The sequence below is a fragment of the Balaenoptera borealis genome (assembly GCF_965194805.1).
Source record: "Balaenoptera borealis genome assembly, chromosome: 8".
Lineage (NCBI taxonomy): Eukaryota > Metazoa > Chordata > Mammalia > Artiodactyla > Balaenopteridae > Balaenoptera > Balaenoptera borealis.
The window spans coordinates 42,220,648-42,239,180 of NC_138865.1; the positions used below are offsets into that span (position 1 = coordinate 42,220,648).

Consider the following 18,533-nt stretch of genomic DNA (forward strand, 5'->3'; position numbering starts at 1 on the left):
ATATGGCTGATGTCTCTTCCTTCCCCTCAGACTGGGAGGCCCCTGAGTCCAGGGCGTGAGTCTCCCCTTCTTCCTTCGGGATGGGCGCTCCCTTAGGTCTGACCTAGGGTCTTCTCCCCAACCCTTCCACCTGGCTGTTGATCTCCAGACTTTTCCACCTCCAATCCCCTTTCTGTGCAGTTCTGACCACCGCGGGGGCACTCAGGAGCCTCTGGAGCCTCCCCCAGGTCTGGGGCCCTGGGAGGGCTTCCTTTGGCTCTGGGCTGGACCCTTGGCTTGGAGCACAGGCCCTTCCTCTGGCACCATGAGGCCCAGAGCGCCCACACCGAGCTCCACCTCTGACCTCACAAAGGCTGCCTCAGAACCTGGTCTCCGTGGCGCTGCTGGCAGGAGAACGGATGTTATTTTGGGCAGTGCATCTGGACTTGGCTCAAGTGACAGGGGCCAAACCCCTGCCCCACTGACCTCTTCCCTGGAGCAGCAGAGCAGAGCAGTGCTCGGGCCACCCCGAGGAGGGCCGAGAGGCGGGCTCTAGCCTGGGGACGCAGGGACAGCGGAGCCCTCGCAGGGGCTGCAGCCAGAGCCTGAGACAGTCACGGAGGAACAAGTTCAAGACCTGCTGTAACTGAGAGGCCCCCAAGGCAGACGCTGGGACACATAAGGCACTTCGGCAGAGTGAGTCGGGTTCCAGGCAGGGCTGGGACAGGGGGCCTCCCCTGGGACCCAGGCCTGGGAGTGCCACTCCTGGGGACCACATGGGGAGGAGGTGACCGTGGGACTGTCTGGGGAAGGAACCCCAGCTGGGAGTTGAAGGCCTGGATATCCGTTCTGGTTTAGTCCTGTGTTGCTGTGTCATATGGGCGCATCACACTTCCTCTCTGGGCTTCGGTTTCCTTATCTGTAAACTGACTGCTGGGAGGCCCAGTGGTGCAGCAGAGACTGGGAGGGTGTGTGGGGCTGGGAGGCCAGCAGAGCCTGGGGGGGTGGGAGTGGGGGGGCGAGTAGAGACTGGCGACACGGGACCAAAGCAGAAGGGATGCAGATCAGAGTAATGGGTGGATTTCTGGCTTTGCTGGAGTGGTTCCTCCCTTTGGAGTCCCCTCCTGAGAGGCTGGGGCTAGAGGGTTTCTGCCATCAGGGCTAGGGATGTGAACTTAGGCTGCAGTTAGAGGGAAGCGGGCTAGAGAACGAGGGAGCATGCAGGATGGGGAAACTCCAGGGTTACCTTTGTGCTGTCATTTGTGAGGAAAATGGGGATTAAAAGGGGGAATTTTCAGGAAAGGTGAGAGGGTAGATTTCATTCTGAGGTGGGGGTTAGGACTAAATGAACTTTCAGGACCTCATCCTGTGTGTGTGTGAGTGTGTGTGTGTGTGTGTGTGTGAGTGTGTGTGTGTGTGTGTGTGTGAGTGTTTGTGTGTGCAAGGGGAGGCAGACAAGGCCCTGGAAAGTCACAGTTTAAGTCAGCAGCAAGAGAGCTTGAGGTTAGACTGAAGACAATAATACCCGCATATGTGAGGGTGGAGCTGCTGGGGGGAGGCTGTGGGCATCTCCACTGTCCAAAGCTGGGCTGCAGACTTGGGAAGGTCAGGAGGACCTCCGCAGGGCCTGGTCCGGGGGCCACGAGTCAGGGGGGCCACGAGTCCGGGGGCCAGCAGGGGTGAGGGGGTGGGGCTTCAGTGCCACTCCCCATTGGCTGAAGACACCGACCCCTCCTTCTCCCTCCCTGCCAGCTCGGCTGGGTTGAGGGGTTGGCCCTGGCAGGAGCTGTCCCTGTGGCTTCTCCCCTGGGGGAGCTGAGGTCTGATGGGAACGAGGGGCGAAGTTCTGAGCCCCCAGCCCTAGTGACCTCTCTCTGGCTCCACAGCACCTAAAAATCTCAAAGACAGAACATGACTCAGGCCGACAGGAAGAAGCGGTAAGCATCCCACCCGTTCCCCTACCCCAGCCCTCCCGTCCTGCACCCAGCACACCCCCAGGGCCCTCCCTGCCCCTCTCTCAGCCTCTCCCTCATGGTAGCTGATCCTCCCAGACTCCTTCCTTCCCACCCCGTACCAGCCCATGGGGCCCAGAAGAAGGGTCTCTCCCACCTGTGCCCATAGCCAAGCATGGGCTGGGCGCTGGGCTGAGGGGAGGCTCAGAAAGACCCAGATGAGGGTCAAGGGGTTGGGCAGTGGGTTCCAGCTGCCCCTGTGTAGGTTGTGCTCAATTGAACTGAACTCACTACCTCTCACCCGCTCAGGCTCAGGTCTCTTTGGGGTGAAATAAAAGCCAAAGTCCTTGCAATGGCCAAGGCCCTGCCTATCTAGTGCCCGTTTCCTCCCTGACCTTCCCCCACCCCACTCTCCCCTCCTTTCCTTTCCTTCAGACATGCTCAGAGTCCTTCAGTGACCATCCCCCCTGCCTGAAATGTTCTTTCCGCAGTTCCCCACAGGGCTCGCTCCCTCCCTTCCTCCCTGTCCTTTTTGTTTTTTAAATAAATTTATTTATTTATTTATTGGCTTCGTTGGGTCTTCGTTGCTGCGCTCAGGCTTTCTCTAGTTGGGGCTACTCTTCCTCGCAGTGCGTGGGCTTCTCATTGCGGTGGCTTCTCTTGTTGCAGAGCACGGGCTCTGGGTGCGCGGGCTTGAGTAGTTGCGGCGCACAGGCTCAGTGGTTGTGGCTCACGGGCTCTAGAGCGCAGGCTCAGTAGTTGTGGCGCACGGGCTTAGTCGTTCCGTGGCATGTGGGATCTTCCCGGACCAGGGCTCGAACCCGTGTCCCCTGCATTGGTAGGCGGATTCTTAACCACTGTGCCACCTGGGAAGCCCCCTCCTCTCTGTCTTTGCTCAAATGCCACCTTCTCAGTGAAGCTCACCCTGACTGCCCTAGTCAGTCACTGCCCACCCCCTTTTCCTTGCTCTACATTTTCCCGTAGGATGTACTACATTCTACCACACAGATGACCACTTAGGACATTTCATCTCTGCCTGTCAGCTCCACACGAGCATGGATGTTGGTCTGCTTGTGTGTTCTTGGATAGAGAGAATGAATGGGTCCCCTCTGTGCCGATGACATCGCTGTCTCTGCCCAGGACTCTCATAGGGCTTTAGACACTTTTTCCAAAGACCCACTGGTCCTGCAGGCAGCTCAGTCCCAGCTGAAAACAGCCTTCTCCACTCCTCTCCCGCCACTTCCTGTGGTCTCAGCTCAGTCAAGGATCCCCTTCTCCTCCAATGCTCAAGCCAGAAGTCAAGGCCTTGTCCTTGATATTCTGTCCCCCACGCCTCACATCTAACCACCAATCTGCTAAAATATGAAAGATATCCTCACTCCCACATCCCTACTCCCTCACAGCCACTTTAGACCACCACCTGCCCATTCTTCAAGTGTCTTCAGGCCTTGCCTCCCGCCCGGGGGCTTCTTGCTCTGATGGTGTTATCCACCTCCTCCACTGGATGAAGCCATCCAAGGGCAGAGACTGGATTTTTACTTTTACCCCTTGTGCCTGACTTATAAGTAGCTGCTCAACAAACATTTGTTAAATGGATAAATATTGGTTAGCCGGTTAAATGGTTGGCTTGAGGTTAGTTGGATAGTTTGCAGCTGGTTGGTTTATTAGATAATTAAACGAGCTGGTTAATAGGAGAATCAGTTAGTTGGTTACGTTGCTAGGTTGATGAGTCGAAGGGTTGGTTGGTGAGTTGTTAGATATTTAGTTCCTTGGTTAGCACATATTACTTAGGTAATTACCTCATTGGCTGTTAGTTTCTTGGTTTGTAGGCTAGTTTTCTTAGATGCCCTTTATCATTCTATACCCTTCCTTGAGCTCTCTCATCTATGCCCATGGGTCAGATGACCATCTATGATATGATGACCTCCAAATGGGTATCTCTAAACAAGACCACGTGACCAGCAGCCTCCTTACTGGTCACCTCCACTTAGCTGTCTAGTGAGCTCCCCAAACTCACCACACCCAGAAGGGGACCCCTCATTCTCCAGCCTAAGCCTGCAGCTTCTCTCATGTGCCTCACGCAGGCCATTGTGCTGCTCTAGCCAGAGCCTGGGGTCATCCCTGACTCTTCCTTCTCCATTCTCCTCTCTAATAAGACACCAAGTCTGTCAGTTTGACTGTCTTCCTCTCACCACCGCCACTGCACCTTCTTGGCTCAGGCTGCCATCACCTCTCAGCCTGTCTGATTGCTCACCACGCCTCTACTCCTGCTCCCTTATTCCTGCCTCCAAAGAGGAGACAGTGCTTCTGCTTAAATCCTCCACCCCACGGCCCTCTGGGGCGAGGTCAGACTCCCTAACGTGGGCCATGAGGCCATCTGCCCCTCTCTGCCCATCTCGTGCCACTCTCCCTTCTCTCTCTGCAGCCCATCCTTATAGAATTCCTCTATACACCACACACTGTCGTAGCTGCAAGCCTTTGTCCAAGCATTAGCCCAGAACTTTCCCCAGCCTCCCTTGATGCTCCTTCATCTGGCCGGTCTTCTATTCTCGACCTAAGTTTCCCTTCCTCTGGGAGAGCCTCCTACTCCCTCCTCTGGGTCATCTGCTTCCTCCCTGCAATCCCATAGTGCCCACTCTTCACTTGTGGCAACACTCTTTACACTTTTAAGTAACTGCTTAGTTAATTGTTCGTCTTCCTAAGAGCAGGGATCATGCCAATGTTCTTTACTACAGTCACTGAACATAGTAGGCATGCTAGGCATTCAATAAATCTTTGGTTCATTGGCTCCTTGGTGGTTGTCACTTACTGCTTCCTGCCTGCTTTGTGGTGAGGAGGAAGGGGCCAGGGTTCCAGAGCTCTCTTGGTGTCTGTGACTTCCTGCTTTGTCTGCCTCTCCTCTGCCTCTGTGGTACCTTCCCAGGACTGTTCTTGAATTCCTGCTGTCTCAGGCTCTTCTTCAGGGCTGAGGAGGCACAGGGGCAAGGCGACCCTTATATGATGCTGCATGGGAGCTGCAGTTGGATGGGAGCCAGTGGACCGACCATCCAGGCAACTCTACATCCCCCTCCATATGCTCAGTCCTGGGTTTGTTTCCCTGAAGTAAGGAGAGAGCAAGGACTAGGGTGGGTGAGAAATGAACATGGGGTCCCAGCCAGAAAAGTGGAAGGTGTTCTATCCATGCCTGGGTTACATTTCTCACTCCCTGTCCTTACTCTTTGCTGGTGTGAGGCTGGGGAAAGTCAGCAAGCTGAGGCAGGGTGCAGGTGATGTTGCTGACCCCAGCAGGGTGAGGAAGGCGAGGGTCACTTAGCGTGGGAGGTGGGGGAGGGTCACCAGTCTGAACAAGCACTGAGGCTGCACTTAGAGGCATCTGCACCCCTCCTCCTCCTCCTTAGCCTCCAGACACCGTCTCCTTCCTCACACTCAAGTCCTATTCCCCCACCACCAACAGAAGATAGAGCCTCTAACTCCCTTTTTCATCTGTCTATCCATCCAATCATGCACTTACTAAACAAACGTTTATCAAGCCTCTACCATGTGTCAGGCACTGTGGGAAGTTCTGGGGATCCAGTGGAGAGTAACAGATGAATTCTCAGTTTTCGTTCATTCGACAGTGTATATTGCACACCTACTATGTGCCCGGCACTGTGCAAGACAATGAGGATACACCAGGGAGTAAGACACAGTCCCTCCTTTCCTCTGTCCCTCCCGTTCATTTGTTCATTCATTCACTCACTCATTTGTGTTGACCTTGCTTCAGAGCCTGGTATACTCTGCCGTCCCCGTCGTCTCTGGCAGAACCTGGGGCATGCTTCAGGCCTCGGTGCTGTTTCTAGAGCCCGGGAGCAGACTTTGTCACAACCTGTGCTGTTTGCAGAGCCTCACTGTTGCCAGCTCCTGCCTGATGCCTTACCTGTGTCCCCAGAGCTCTGGCCCCAGCAGACAGGCAGACAGACAGACAACTGAGCTCCACTCTCCTGCCTGCTCTCTCCCACCTGCTTCTCCCCTGAGGCTCTTTGGCAGCACAGATGGCGCGTACTGGCTTCCCAGCTGCCCCCTCTGCAACCTGGCCTCATTAGTGCGCCCTTCCCAGTGGTCCAGTCCCCATCAGGAGGAAGAAGGGGCATGATCTGGATACCCCCAGTCCCTCTCCACATCCCTGGGACTCTCACATGCCTCTGACCCCAGCAGTACCAGCTGCCCTGGGCAAGAGGAGGTGTGTGGAGAGGCCACTGGGTTACCCATTAACTCAGCCATGAGTTGAAAACCCGATGGACTGTAAGTGCGCCTGATCTCATTTCTGCCCATGGGCTCGGGCTGCTGCTTCAGGTCTACCCGCATGTCCAAGATGGTCACACCGCCTGCGGTAACAAGGATGAAAGCAGTACTGCAGAAGGAGATGGTGCGCGAGTTCCTGGCCGAGTTCCTGAGCACGTTTGTCATGATGGTGAGTGGGTGGGTGGCACAGGGTGAGCAGGCCCTGCGGAAGGGGCCTCAGGAAGGTGGGGCTCAGCAAGGGCAATCCATGACCCCCTCCCCACGGCTGGGCCCTGAGTCACACTGTCCATCCCCCGGCATCTGAGCTACGAGCCTGAGGGAGAAGCATGGGAAAACAAGGAGAGAGCTCTGTCTTTCTCACCAAGTCTTTTTGGGAGAGAAAGGGCTCATGGTACGTGGGAGCAGAATGAAATCCTGGGCTGCTTGGGGGTGGGTGGGTCGGGAGGCATGCCTGGAAGTGGGGGGAAGGGAAGCGAAGAGCAAAGAGATTGGAGAGGACATTGAGGCTTTGAGAATCAATCCTGAGGGCAATGGGGAGGCATCGAAGGTTTTCAAGCAGCGGAATGATATGGCCAGATTTGGATTTTAGAAGGAAATTCTGGGCGCAGTGTGGAGCCTAAGCCAAACGGGCAAAGCTGGAGGGAGGGGAACTGAAGAGGCTGTGGCAATGACCTAGGATAGAGAGAGGGTGTGACCGGTCCAGGGATGGAGAAGAAAGCACACATCTGAGAGAGTTATGGAAGATGGAACCTGCGAGCAACAGATGTGGGGTAAGTGCTTAGGGGGCCGTTCCGCGGAGCCTGCGGCCCAGCGCAGGGCGAGGCGTGAGGTCAGTGTTAATGTGACCAGGTGAGGTGCCGGGGAGAAATCTCGGGGGTGCTTGGTTATAGAGGTCTGGAACTCTAGAGAGTGGCTTGGGCTGGAAGTAAAGAGTTAGACTACATCAGAATATGAATTGTGGTTATAAAAACTGTCCAGTGAGAATGTACAAAAAGAGAAAAAAACTGAGTTGAGGACAGAGCCTGAAGAATGAAGAGGAGCACACAAAGGGGTCTGAGAAGGAGTGACCGGAGGGGTGAGAGGAGAAGGGGGGGGACCAGGTTACAGAAGTGGCGGGGTCCACAAGGAGGGAGTGGTCAGCAGGGTGGGAGGCTGCAGACAGGCCAGAGAAGTGAGTGCTGACACCTTCTTGTAGAGTATGGCAACCTGGAGGTCCCGGGGCACCTTGGTGAGGGCTCTTTTAGTGGATGATGGGACAGAAACCATATGCAAGTGGGATGTGGGTTTTCTTGGAAACTCCCTGTCCCTCCACCTGCGTCGGCCCTGCCACTTATCCCATCCAGTCTCTGCCCTTAAGCTGTGGCCATGCTTGTTTGCACCTTATGAAGGCCCAGGTCCATGAAAAGAAGGGCTAGCCTCTGGGAAGGGAAGCGAAGGCGTCGGGAGCACGCCAGAGGCGGCGGGGGCTGGGAGTGGGGGAGAGAGGATGAGTGTGGTTGTGTGTGTGTGTGTGTGAGTGTCTGTGCATTGAGTCATGGGGTAGGAGACAGTGGGATCCACAGAGCTCAGGAGACTCTGGACACCGAGGTTCTTATCCTGATCATCCTGCCACTGAGTCACCAGCTGGCCTTGGGCAGGTCTCTCTGTGGCTCAGAGTCTGTCTTCTCAGACATTATTAAGTGTGTTGAATCGGGCCTCCATGGGCTTTGGAGCTGGGTTTGAATTCCGGCTCTGCTATCTTCTAGCTCTGTGATCTTACATAAGCATCTTAACTGTTCAGAACTTTACTAATATCGAGCTGGCCAACTTGTGCGAAGAAGGTCAAGAGCCCGACACCCAGCACACACATAGGACATATGTGTTGGTTGCTTGTCAAACTGACAAGCGCTCTCAGCTGCTCTCCCCTCCCTGCCTCTCGCTGTCTCCCCCTCCTCCATTACCTGCCCTCCTGAGTTGTGACGACAGCATCTAGATCCGCTCTTGCCTTAATCCAGGGCAAAGTAATTCATTTATGACAAGACATTCCAGCCCCAATAGGGCTGTTAAACCTTGGAACTGTGGAGGCGGGAGGGTGCCTCCTCAGAGAGCTCTTAGGGAAAGCAAGCACTGACCACATGCATTCATGCCTGCCCACTGCCCACGTTTGCATTTTTCTTCCTTTTATTGAGATTATTATTGAGCACTTACTGCATACCAGGCACTATAATGTTAAGCCTTTATGTGCAGCATCTTCCCAAATCCTCACAACAGCCCTGTAAGGGAGGTACTATTATTATCCCCATTTCACAGGTGGGGAGACTGAGGCTCCGTGAGACAAAGTCACTTGTCCAAGGTCACATTTTACGTTAAGATGAAATCCAGTCCAGTCTAATATCCCCGTCTTGACCCTTCATCGCTATGCTCTGTCCCTTAGCTTAGCTGTGGATTTCTGACTGTCCCCCAGCTGAGGTAAGGCCCTCACTTTGGGTAGTTCAAGGCCACTCTCCAGGCCTCGGTTTCCCTTGGGAGCAGAAACGTTTGCCGTGCAGTTGTTGTGAAGATCGAAGGGAAGTTTACCCCCTTGTAAAAGAACTTTGTGAGATTCATGCTCACAGAGGACATTGTGTTGTTGCTGTTTTTAGGTGTCGGGCCTGTGTGCCAAGAAGTGATGGCTTTTTCAGTTGATAGGAAGCTCAGTGAGTCACCAGCGCAAAGGTTTCCTTAGAAAAGCTAGAGTGACCTTGGGCCCCATTTATTGCCGACAAGATGAGGGAAACAGACTGTTCCACTCGGTTCCACTCTGTAACCTCCAGGGCTGTTGTCCTCCGGGCTGGGCCCGTGGCTATTGGAGGGACTGGGACAGGCTGGGCCATGTTCACTGACCAGAGAGGGTGGGCGCTGGGCTATCCAGAGCCCTGGCAAACCAGCTGTAGTTGTCAGTAGTAGGGCAGGGGTTGCAAACTCGTGCTGTGGGGGGCCAGAGAGAGTCACCTGAGGGTGGTGGGATGGTGGCTAACGGCAGAGTGCGGACCTATGCGAAGACGTGGCCGCCACCACTCCAGCCGACCGTTGCCATGCCACGTAGAATGCGGGCCACTGTTGCGGAGCTTCTGATTTTGCAAGAGAAGCTGAAACTTCTGTGCGTGTGTCAAAACCAGGTTATCCAAACAAAACGTGTGCTGGACGGCTTAGGTCCAGGGGCTGGCAGTTGGCAACCTTGACACAGGAGATCACGTGGGGTTTATTCACTCATTCATTATTTTTAGTAAATGATTTTGAGCTCCTACTTGGAAATGGGGACCCTTGGTCTTCAGACCCTCCATGCCTGCTCCAGCCCCTGCACCTCCTGACCCCCCAAGCCTGCCAGCCTGGCCTGGCCTTGCTCCCCGCCCCCAGCGCTACTCAGACACTTTGCTCGTCCTTTCCTCTCTCCTTTATCTTCAGCCCCTCCCTTTCTCAACCTTAACACACTCAGGTCTCTCGACCTAAAACAGCAGAACACAGAACATCCCTCCCTTCACCCCGTGACCCCCTTCATTTATCACACTTGCTCTCCCTCCCTTCTCAGGTAGGTTCTCAAAGGCATGCCTACCCTGGTCCTTTCAACTGTTCACCACCTACCCCCCTCATGCTTTCTGGGGCCTGGCTTCTGACCCCATGGCCTGATGATACAGTGCTCACCACGCTACTCATGACCACTGGATGGTCACACCCAAAGGGATGCTTTCCAGGCCTTCTCGCGCTTGACCCGGAGTCTGCACATGACCGTGTGGGCCACACCCTTCTTGGGAAACTCTGCTTCTCCCTGGGGTCCAGGGCACATTCTCTTTGTTCTTCCATTTCAACAGCTGCTCCAGCTGGGGTTTCTAACGCCCACCCCTGAGGGCTGACGTTCGGCCCTAGGTTCAGCCCTCAGCTGCCCACTCACCCTGCGCCCTCTCCCCGGGGGTCTTCATCCTCCCCGACGGCTTCAACTGCAGCCCTTGTGTCCACAATTCTTCAGGTTTTCTTTTTTCAAAAACTCTAGAACTGTTCAAAGGAAATACAATATGAGCTACATATGTAATCTAAAATTTTCTAGTAGCCACATTAAAAAGGTAAAAAGTGACAGATGAAATTAATTTTAATAGTTATTGTATTTAACCCATATACCCAGAATGTTACCAGTTCAGCATGTAATCAATATACAATTATGAATAAGATCTTCTACATTTTCCTTTTCCTACTAAGCCTTTGAAATCTGGTGTGTGCCTTATACATACAGTAGATCTCAATTTGGACTAGCCACATTTCAAGTACATAATAGCCACATGTGGCTCATGGCCATCATATTGGATGACACGGGTCTAGACTCTGATTTCCAGCAGTTTGGACATCTAGAGGTCCCTCAAAGACAACATATCCAAAACACATAGACTTTTCAGAGGAGGTGCCGTCTGAATGTGGTCTTTTTTTTTTAATTTTTAATAATTAATTAATTTTTTGGGCTGCATCGGGTCTTAGTTGCGGTGCGCGGGCTTCTCTCTAGTTGTGGCTCATGGGCTCCAGAGCGTGTGGGCTCTGTAGTTTCTGGTGTGCAGGCTCTCTAGTTGAGGCATGTGGGCTCAGTGGTTGTGGAGCACGCGGGCTGAGTTGCCCCGCAGCATGTGGGATCTTAGTAGCCCGACCAGGGATTGAACCTGTGTCCCCTGCATTGGAAGGTGGATTCTTAACCACTGGACCACCAGGGAAGTCTCTGAACATGATCTTATTTTTTTTTTTTTTTTTTTTTTTAATTTATTTATTTATGGCTGTGTTGGGTCTTCGTTTCTGTGCGAGGGCTTTCTCCAGTTGTGGCGAGCGGGGGCCACTCTTCATCGCGGTGCGCGGGCCTCTCACCATCGCGGCCTCTCACCATCGCGGCCTCTCCTGTTGCGGGGCACAGGCTCCAGACGCGCAGGCTCAGTAGTTGTGGCTCACGGGCCTAGTTGCTCCGCGGCATGTGGGATCTTCCCAGACCAGGGCTCGAACCCGTGTCCCCTGCATTGGCAGGCAGACTCTCAACCACTGCGCCAACCAGGGAAGCCCCTGAACATGATCTTAGAGTGTCAGTTTTTCAGGATCTAGGATCAGGTAGGTATTCCAGAGGGAGGGAGTGGCATATGCAAAAACACAGAGGCATGAGAAAGCAAGGCATGCAGGGAGCAGTGTGCTTGTTTGCTCTGAGACTGGTATAGGTGACTGCTTACATTCAAAAACTGGCTTACCATGTGCAAGATTTGTACTTTGGACAAGCCACTCAACATCTCTTAGCCTCTGGTTGCCCATCTGTCAAATGGGGAGAATAATAGTACCTAATGCATAAGTTGGTTTAAGGGTTAGAGGAGGTGACAGATAGAACTTGCTGTCATATAGTAAGTGTTCAATAAATGGTTATTTTTCTTAATAATAGTAGTAATGCTATTATTAGTAACACTAGTGCTCAACATAGAGAACACTGGAGCAGATAAGAAACTGAGAGGCAGAAGGCATGAAATCAAGGGTCTTAAAAGGTGGCTTACTGAGTTTGGACTTCATCCTAGAAATGGAAGGGAACCAGTGAACCTTTGAACAAAAGGCAGACATGGTCAGATTTTTGTGTTAGGTCACTCTGGCTGCAAGAAGGAGACTGAGTAAGATCTGGGAGAATGTAAGCTGAGCTGATTGTGTGTGGGGGAGGAGGGAGAGGACATCCAAGTTTCTGGCTTGGCCAACTGGGATGGGGGAACATGGGATGAAGATCACACTTTCTGAGAGATGGTGAGCTTTCAAAATAGAGCTGGAGACGCTTGTGAAGCACCCCGGAGACTTCCAGTCGGTATCTGGAAATAGGGATCTGGCTCCCAGGTGGAGGTTTTGGGAATTAGTGCATCAGGCATATCTGAAGCTCTAGCCCTGGTAAGAAAACGCAGGAGTGACTGGGGTGAGATATGAAAAGGGCCAGGGTTAGAACCTTGGGATCATCTGTATTTTATGAGGCAGATGAAGGAAGAAGAATGTGGGAAGGAACTGTGGACCGGGGGAGGCTACAGAGGGAAAAGGAAAGGGGAGAGGGATGGAAGCCAAAGAGGAGGTACTTTCCAGAAGCACAGTGTGTTTAAGGGAGTGAAAGTCAGCACAGTCAAGTGAGACGATGCCTGAAGGGACCTTTGGGCAATCCGGAGGTTGGAGCCCTCGGACAGAGCGCCGGTGTCCGTGACAGTTGGAAGCAGAAGCCGGGCTGAGGAGGGAGGGCAAGGGAAGGGATAAAGGAGCCAGCCAGCGGGTCCTTCCTGGAGCCTGACTGACATGGGAGGGGGCGTCCAGCAGTCCACAGGTGGACAGGGAGGCCGGCCTGAGGCGGGAGGCTTTACTTTCAGGAAGGAAGAGACCCGAGTGTGTGGCAGCCAGTCAAGGGGAGTGTGGAGGATACAGGCCAGGGGGAGGTCTCTGCAGAAGGAGAGAGAGGTGGGAGCAGGAGCCAGAGCTGAAGGGAAGGTGGATATAGAGGCAGGTGGGTGTTGTTGAGTGAGGGCCTCCTTTTAGGTCTCTAACCTCCCTGTGAAGGGGGTCAGTGGGCTGTGTGTCACCTGCTGAGATCTGGTGCTTGGGGATGGGCAAGAAGTTCAGGAGTGACGCCCGAGGGCAATGGGAACGAGGCTGGCTCCAGGGCTCAGTGTGTGGGGCTCTTGATGGTTGGAGGTTCCTGGCAGAGTCCAGATGTGAGGCTTGGAGACTCCTTGAAGAAACTCCCTTCGGGCTAGGCTGAAGTGTGAGAAGCTCTGAGGGGTCGAATCCACACCAGCCCTGCCCTCCCGGAAGCCCTGCCTCCTCCAGGACCTTCAGGTGCGCCTGGAGTCTAGGGACCTGGACATGCCCGTAAGAGCCCCTCACTCCACTGCCTCACCCGGGCTCCTTGCACAGCCCTCACCCAGCTCTCACTGGTCATGTCTGAGAGGCCTTGGCAGGGGCAAGGGGGGAGAGGTCATGAGGAGGGAAGTCTCTGGAGGAGAGGGGCGGGCAGAGGGTCCCCAAGGGCAACGCCGGGGAGGCCTAGCACGGGAGGGGCGGGGCCCCAGCTGAGCTCCGAGCGCTGCTCTGAGGTTGGGGTTTCGGGGTGGGCAGCCCCCTCAGAGGCCCTCTCCTACAGGTGTTTGGTCTCGGCGCCATAGCCCACATGGTTCTAGGAGACAAGATGGGGAGCTACCTCGGTGTCAACTTGGGTTTTGGCTTCGGAGTCACCATGGGAGTGCACATGGCAGGGAACATCTCCGGTGAGTGGGCTGGGCCCAGCCTGGCGGGCACGGCCGGGTGTCCCCTGCGGGCTCCGCCTGCCCCCTTCCGGCCGTCCCCTTCTCCAAGCCAGCCAGCGCCTTGCCCTCACGGGCCACGTGGAGGGAGAACACCCTGAGCCCTTTTCCTCTGCCCAGATGCTTCACGAGCCCCCTTGACCCCTTGTTTTTAACTAGCTGGGTCAACTTAGGCAAGCGATTGAACCTCTCCATCCCTCACTTTCCGTAATGGCTAAATGGAGATGGTGGTGCCTGCCTCGTGGGGTCCGTGTTCGTGGAGTGAGTACGCTGCACGAACGCTAGCCGTTATTATTGTTGCTCTCAGTATTACTGATTAGTGGTGTTTGTTTCTACGCCGACACACTTGACCCTCCCTGCAGGGGCCCATATGAACGCGGCCTTGACCTTCACCAACTGTGCACTAGGCCGCATGTCCTGGAAGAAGTTTCCTGTGTATGTTCTGGGTCAGTTCCTGGGTTCCTTCCTGGCTGCTGCCACCATCTACTGCCTCTTCTACAGTGAGTGTCCCGCCCTGGGTTGTCCATCTCTGGCCTCAGCCTCCTCCCCTGAAATATGGGCTGATCCAACCAAGTGTCCTAGCCTGTGAAAATGTCTGGGAGAGAAAAGTCTTGGAGCTGCTCCCTGCCCTCCATCCTACAACCTCATCTCTGAGACTGCAGTGCGGTTTGGCTGGGGGCAGGTTTATACTCAATCTGTGTTTCCACAGCTGCCATCATCGACTACTCGGGGGGAAGGCTGACAGTGACTGGTCCCACAGCCACTGCTAACATTTTTGCCACCTACCTTCCTGACCACATGACCTTGTGGAGGGGCTTCCTGGATGAGGTCAGTGGTCCAGGGTGGGTGCCCCTCCTCAAGCCCTCCCCCACTCAGGAGGGAGCCAGCAGGCAGCCCCTCATGGTGAAGAGGACAAGAACTCTGGATGGGGACTTGTCCTTGTACCAGGACATGTCTCTGCCAGCGGGTTTGGGCTGGGGGCACTGCTGAGGCCCTATGGCTTGGCTAGGGACCCCAGGTGGCTGCCACGGTGTCTGCTCCCCAGGTGTTAGTGACAGGGATGCTTCAGCTGTGTCTCTTAGCCATCACGGACAAGGGGAACAACCCAGCACTGCAAGGGACACAGGCCTTGGTGATCGGCATCCTTGTTGTCATCATTGGAGCGTCCATGGGCATGAACTCAGGATATGCCATCAACCCCTCCCGGGACCTGCCTCCACGCTTCTTCACCTTCATTGCTGGCTGGGGCACACAGGTCTTCAGGTACTGCCTAGTCCAGCCCACTCCTGTGAGTTTTCTGTGGGTTCCCTACATGTGGAGGGGTGGAGTGGCCCGGGAGCATCCTGCAGAGCTCCCAGTGGCCTGGGGAGGCAAGAGTGGGTCCTGACTTTCTTCCAGACCCTGCTCCTGGACTGAATGTCAACCCTGCCCCAGACCCGCCTCTGTCCCTGAATCAGGCTGAAGCTGGTCGGTGCCCCAGGCTCAGGGGCAACTCCCGGGTTAAGGTGGGGTTTCTCCTCTACTCTCAGGCCCTACTCTCTGTCTCGGCCTGAGGTAGATGCAGGTGTCATGCTGGGCATCGGCCCCCTAAGCAGGCCTCTGCCTCTTGCCTGCAGCGCCAAGGACTGGTGGTGGGTGCCAGTGGTGGCCCCACCCCTGGGTGCCTACTTAGGTGCCATCATCTACTTGATCTTCATTGGCTCCAGCATCCAGCAGGAGCCCCAGATACTGGAGACTCCCTCGACGTATGAAGACCGCAGAACACCTGTGTTGCCCAAGACCATGTCTCACCCACCCATGACCTCTTCCCTCACCCCTGTCTCTGTGTCCCCCGACAACAGACCTTCAGTCCTGTCCCACCCTTAAGTGACCCCATCTGCCTAGAGCACCTCTAAGTAAGACTATTTGTGACCCCATCCCCATCCCAATAAAGAAAGCCTTGTCCCACAGTGGCACCCCCGGTTCCTGGGTGCCTCCTGTGGTTGGGCTTCCCTCGTGGATTCTTCCAGGAGCCCCAGGGTTATGCCGTAGCCCAAGGCTGAGCATAGAGGTGAGAGGCCTCCGACTCCTTCCGGCCCTGGGAGCTGGGTCGCCCCTGGGGAAGAAAGTGGAAGGGCCAACCTGTGGCCTCGGTAAGAACAGGATCAGATCACAGGACACCGGACACAGAACAATGGACTTTCAGGCACAGGGTAGGAGGGGATAGCTTGGGGGAAGGGACACCAGCTAGCAGGTGGGGGTCAGTTCTGGATATACCTTGAGTGCCCTGGGATAGGACTCTACACTCTCCCTCAGTTCTGGCCAGTCCTTGGACCAGGCAAGGCAAGTCCCAAGTGTGTAGGTCAGAGTTTCTCAATCCTGTTTTCATTATCGCCCCCTCAGGAGCCTTTTAGACATTTCTTCCTTAATCACACAGTATTTTAATACCACAGATATACTGTATATCTGTTTATGTACTGTACATATATCTTTGCTTTATACAAAAAAAAGTAAGATTAAAAAAATCTCTCCCTTCCAAGGATCCATTTTTTCTCCCATGGGAGCAAAGTCTCCCCCACCCTTGAAAATGCCTGATGAAGACTGAAAGGAGGTAAGAGATTGGGCTCATCTTCCTTCTTCCTGAGGCCAGAGCTCTCCCACGGTAGGGAGTTCCAGAGTTGGAAAGGAAGATGCAGAGAGGAAAATCCTTCCAAAGGGCACAGGAAATGGTCTCGTGGGGTGCAGGGGGACAGGTGCAGAGGTTGGGTGGCGGTGGGGCAGCCAGAGTCCACTGACCCCGGGGTGCAGAATCATCTGCCTTCTGGGACTCAGAAGGCAGCATCACCCATGGCTCCTGTCACTGCTCGTGCATTTAGCCTTCCAACAATCATGGAGCTCCTCCTGGGTGCAGGCCCTGCGGATGAGGCTGGGTCTCTGCCTTCGAGGGGGGCAGCCCCTACTGGGGACAGGCAATCACAAGGAAGGAGCTAAGTGGTGAAGAGGGGGCTCGTAGCCCAGCCTCAGGAGGAGACAGAGCAGAATGGGGGCTGGGGGGTGTCCCTCCTGGGGCTGGTTGCCACACTTTAAGGTAGGAGGAGACAGCGGGCAGAGGAGGCTGGGCTTTCTTCTGGAAGTGTGGGCATGGCAAGATGAGGTTTAGAAAGCCCACCTGAGCTGCAGTGTGCAGGATGCTGGAAAACGGGGAGACTGGGGCCTGCAAGGGAGTGTGGTGTGAGGCTGCTCCAGAGGAGTGGCAGGGCAGCTAACAGGTCAGCGCTTGTGGGCAGAGAGGAGAGAAGGGATTCGCCTAATACCAAGGAGGTAAAACCTGCAGAACCTGGGCTTGGACTGGAGGAAGGAGTGGGTGAGGAAGAGGCGGGGGCCAGGGCTCACTTCCAGTTTCTGGCTTGGGCCCAGGGCGTTGGAGACGTCCCCACTGAGCGTGGGGCGTGGGAGACGAACTGGTTTGAAGAGGAAGATGGTAAGTTATATCGTGGACACATTGACTTTGAGGTGCCTATGGGACTTGGGCAAGAGGTGTGTAGTCTTGGGCAAGTTACTCAGCCTCTCTGGGCCTCGGTTTTCTCATTTGTAAAATGGGTCTAATAATATTACCTGCCATTTGGGTTGATGTGAATATTCAATGAAATAAAATATGTACAATGCTGAGAATAGTGCTTGGCACAGAGTAAGTGCTCAATAAACCATTATGCCTTTTGTGTGGTCTGGAGCTCAGAAGAGAGTTGAAGCAGAGATTGGGGAAACTGTGGTTGTGGGGATATAGCTGGGGCCGAGGAAGGGTGAAAGAAGGGTCAGTGAGCAGGGTCCTGGGAGCACAGCCAAGAGGCAGCTGTGAGGTGGAGTGGGCCTCTCAAGAGGTTTGGCTGACGAGGGGCACAAGCTGGGTGGTCAGGGGACACTGGAAACATCCCAGATGTCCATCAACAGAGGAACAGATACATTGCAGTCTAGTCACATATAGTGGAATACGATACATCAGTGAAAACTAAGGCACAACAGCTACCTGCAACAACACGGGGAAAGTTTGGAGGCATAGAGAGCGAGGGAGTACGACACCTTACACCATTAAAAAAACAAGCAGAAAGGAATATATTCTTTGGGTGTACGTATGTGATAAAACTACTTAAAAAAAAAGAAGGGAGGCTTCCTCCATGGAGATAGAGATGGGTGATAAGATGGGGAGGAGCATGGGGGGCAAGCTATTAATAATTTTCTAGTTCTGGAGTTGGGGTAAATTTTTGGGTTTGTTATGTGATTGTGCTTATAACATACAACTGTGATATATATTCATTCGTAGGTATCATGTATTCTAAAAGATGAAGAAGAAATAGCAATAGCATGAAAACAGGTGGTGGGAAGAGTGACAGGTATGGGACCCACTGAGATTAGGGGGCTGGGGGTGCAGGGAGGAAGGAGAGACTTGAGTGTGTCTGACATCCCACGATGGGAGGAGCTGAGCCAGGGAACCAGGGCTGGGAGTGGCTAGGGAGGGGCCCACAGCTGGAAATGCCAGCCAGCTGCCTCCCTCCGTGACCTTGGACGGGTCTCTTCCCCTCTCAGCCTCAGTGACCCTGTGAACACAGGGTGGGTGGCCACTCTCATTCCTGGTGTTCCAGAGCAGTGTGACCCTAAGGCCTCAGTCACAGATGGGAGGGGCATATACAGGCCCTAGGGTTCTGTTTCCTACCCTCCTCTGCCCCACTGACCACTTCAGCCTCCTGGCATCCTCATGTTCCCGGGACGCGGCTTTGGAGGCAGGCCAGCCAGGGGGTTCTGTCCAGAACCCCTCCTCCTGTCCACTGCTCTGCTACAGATCTACACTAGGCCCATTGCCCATAACCTCCTGCAGACTCTCATCCCAGTGTCAGGCTCAGATGAACCCTGACCCTGGTCACAGAGCATTTCTGTGCACAGGGCACACACCCCTTTTGTTCTCTTGGCAGACTTTGGTTGACAGCCTACAAACGTGCCAGACACCGTTCCAGAGCCGAGGATGTAGGCACAATTAAGATGGAAAATGTCCTTGTTCTCACGG

At 54.5% G+C, this 18,533-nt stretch overlaps 1 protein-coding gene across 4 annotated transcripts; it reads left to right on the forward strand.

Moving 5' to 3' along the window:
- Nucleotides 1–443: 443 nt before the first annotated feature.
- AQP7 (aquaporin 7) lies at nucleotides 444–15,447 on the forward strand. 4 transcript variants are annotated; one of them, XM_082402451.1, is made up of 8 exons: nucleotides 444–675; nucleotides 1,866–1,916; nucleotides 6,264–6,381; nucleotides 13,339–13,462; nucleotides 13,861–13,998; nucleotides 14,208–14,326; nucleotides 14,568–14,761; nucleotides 15,115–15,447. In XM_082402451.1, exons 2-8 carry the CDS (start codon nucleotides 1,891–1,893, stop codon nucleotides 15,362–15,364), a joined length of 969 nt encoding a protein of 322 aa, XP_082258577.1. In that variant the 5' UTR covers nucleotides 444–675; nucleotides 1,866–1,890; the 3' UTR covers nucleotides 15,365–15,447. The 4 variants fall into 4 exon arrangements, with proteins under 4 accessions (XP_082258577.1, XP_082258578.1, XP_082258576.1 ...); XM_082402452.1 differs by having other exon boundaries at nucleotides 452–675; nucleotides 13,906–13,998; nucleotides 14,544–14,761; XM_082402450.1 differs by having other exon boundaries at nucleotides 465–675; nucleotides 14,544–14,761.
- The last annotated feature ends 3,086 nt before the right edge of the window (nucleotides 15,448–18,533 follow it).

What these genes read in the sequence shown, in the direction of transcription:
- AQP7 (XM_082402450.1), top strand. Translation starts at nt 1,891, where the DNA reads ATGACTCAGGCCGACAGGAAGAAGCG. An exon ending in TGAGCACGTTTGTCATGATG is followed by an intron (nt 6,382 to 13,338) that starts GTGAGTGGGTGG and finishes CCTCTCCTACAG; the next exon opens with GTGTTTGGTCTCGGCGCCAT. An exon ending in CATGGCAGGGAACATCTCCG is followed by an intron (nt 13,463 to 13,860) that starts GTGAGTGGGCTG and finishes CCCTCCCTGCAG; the next exon opens with GGGCCCATATGAACGCGGCC.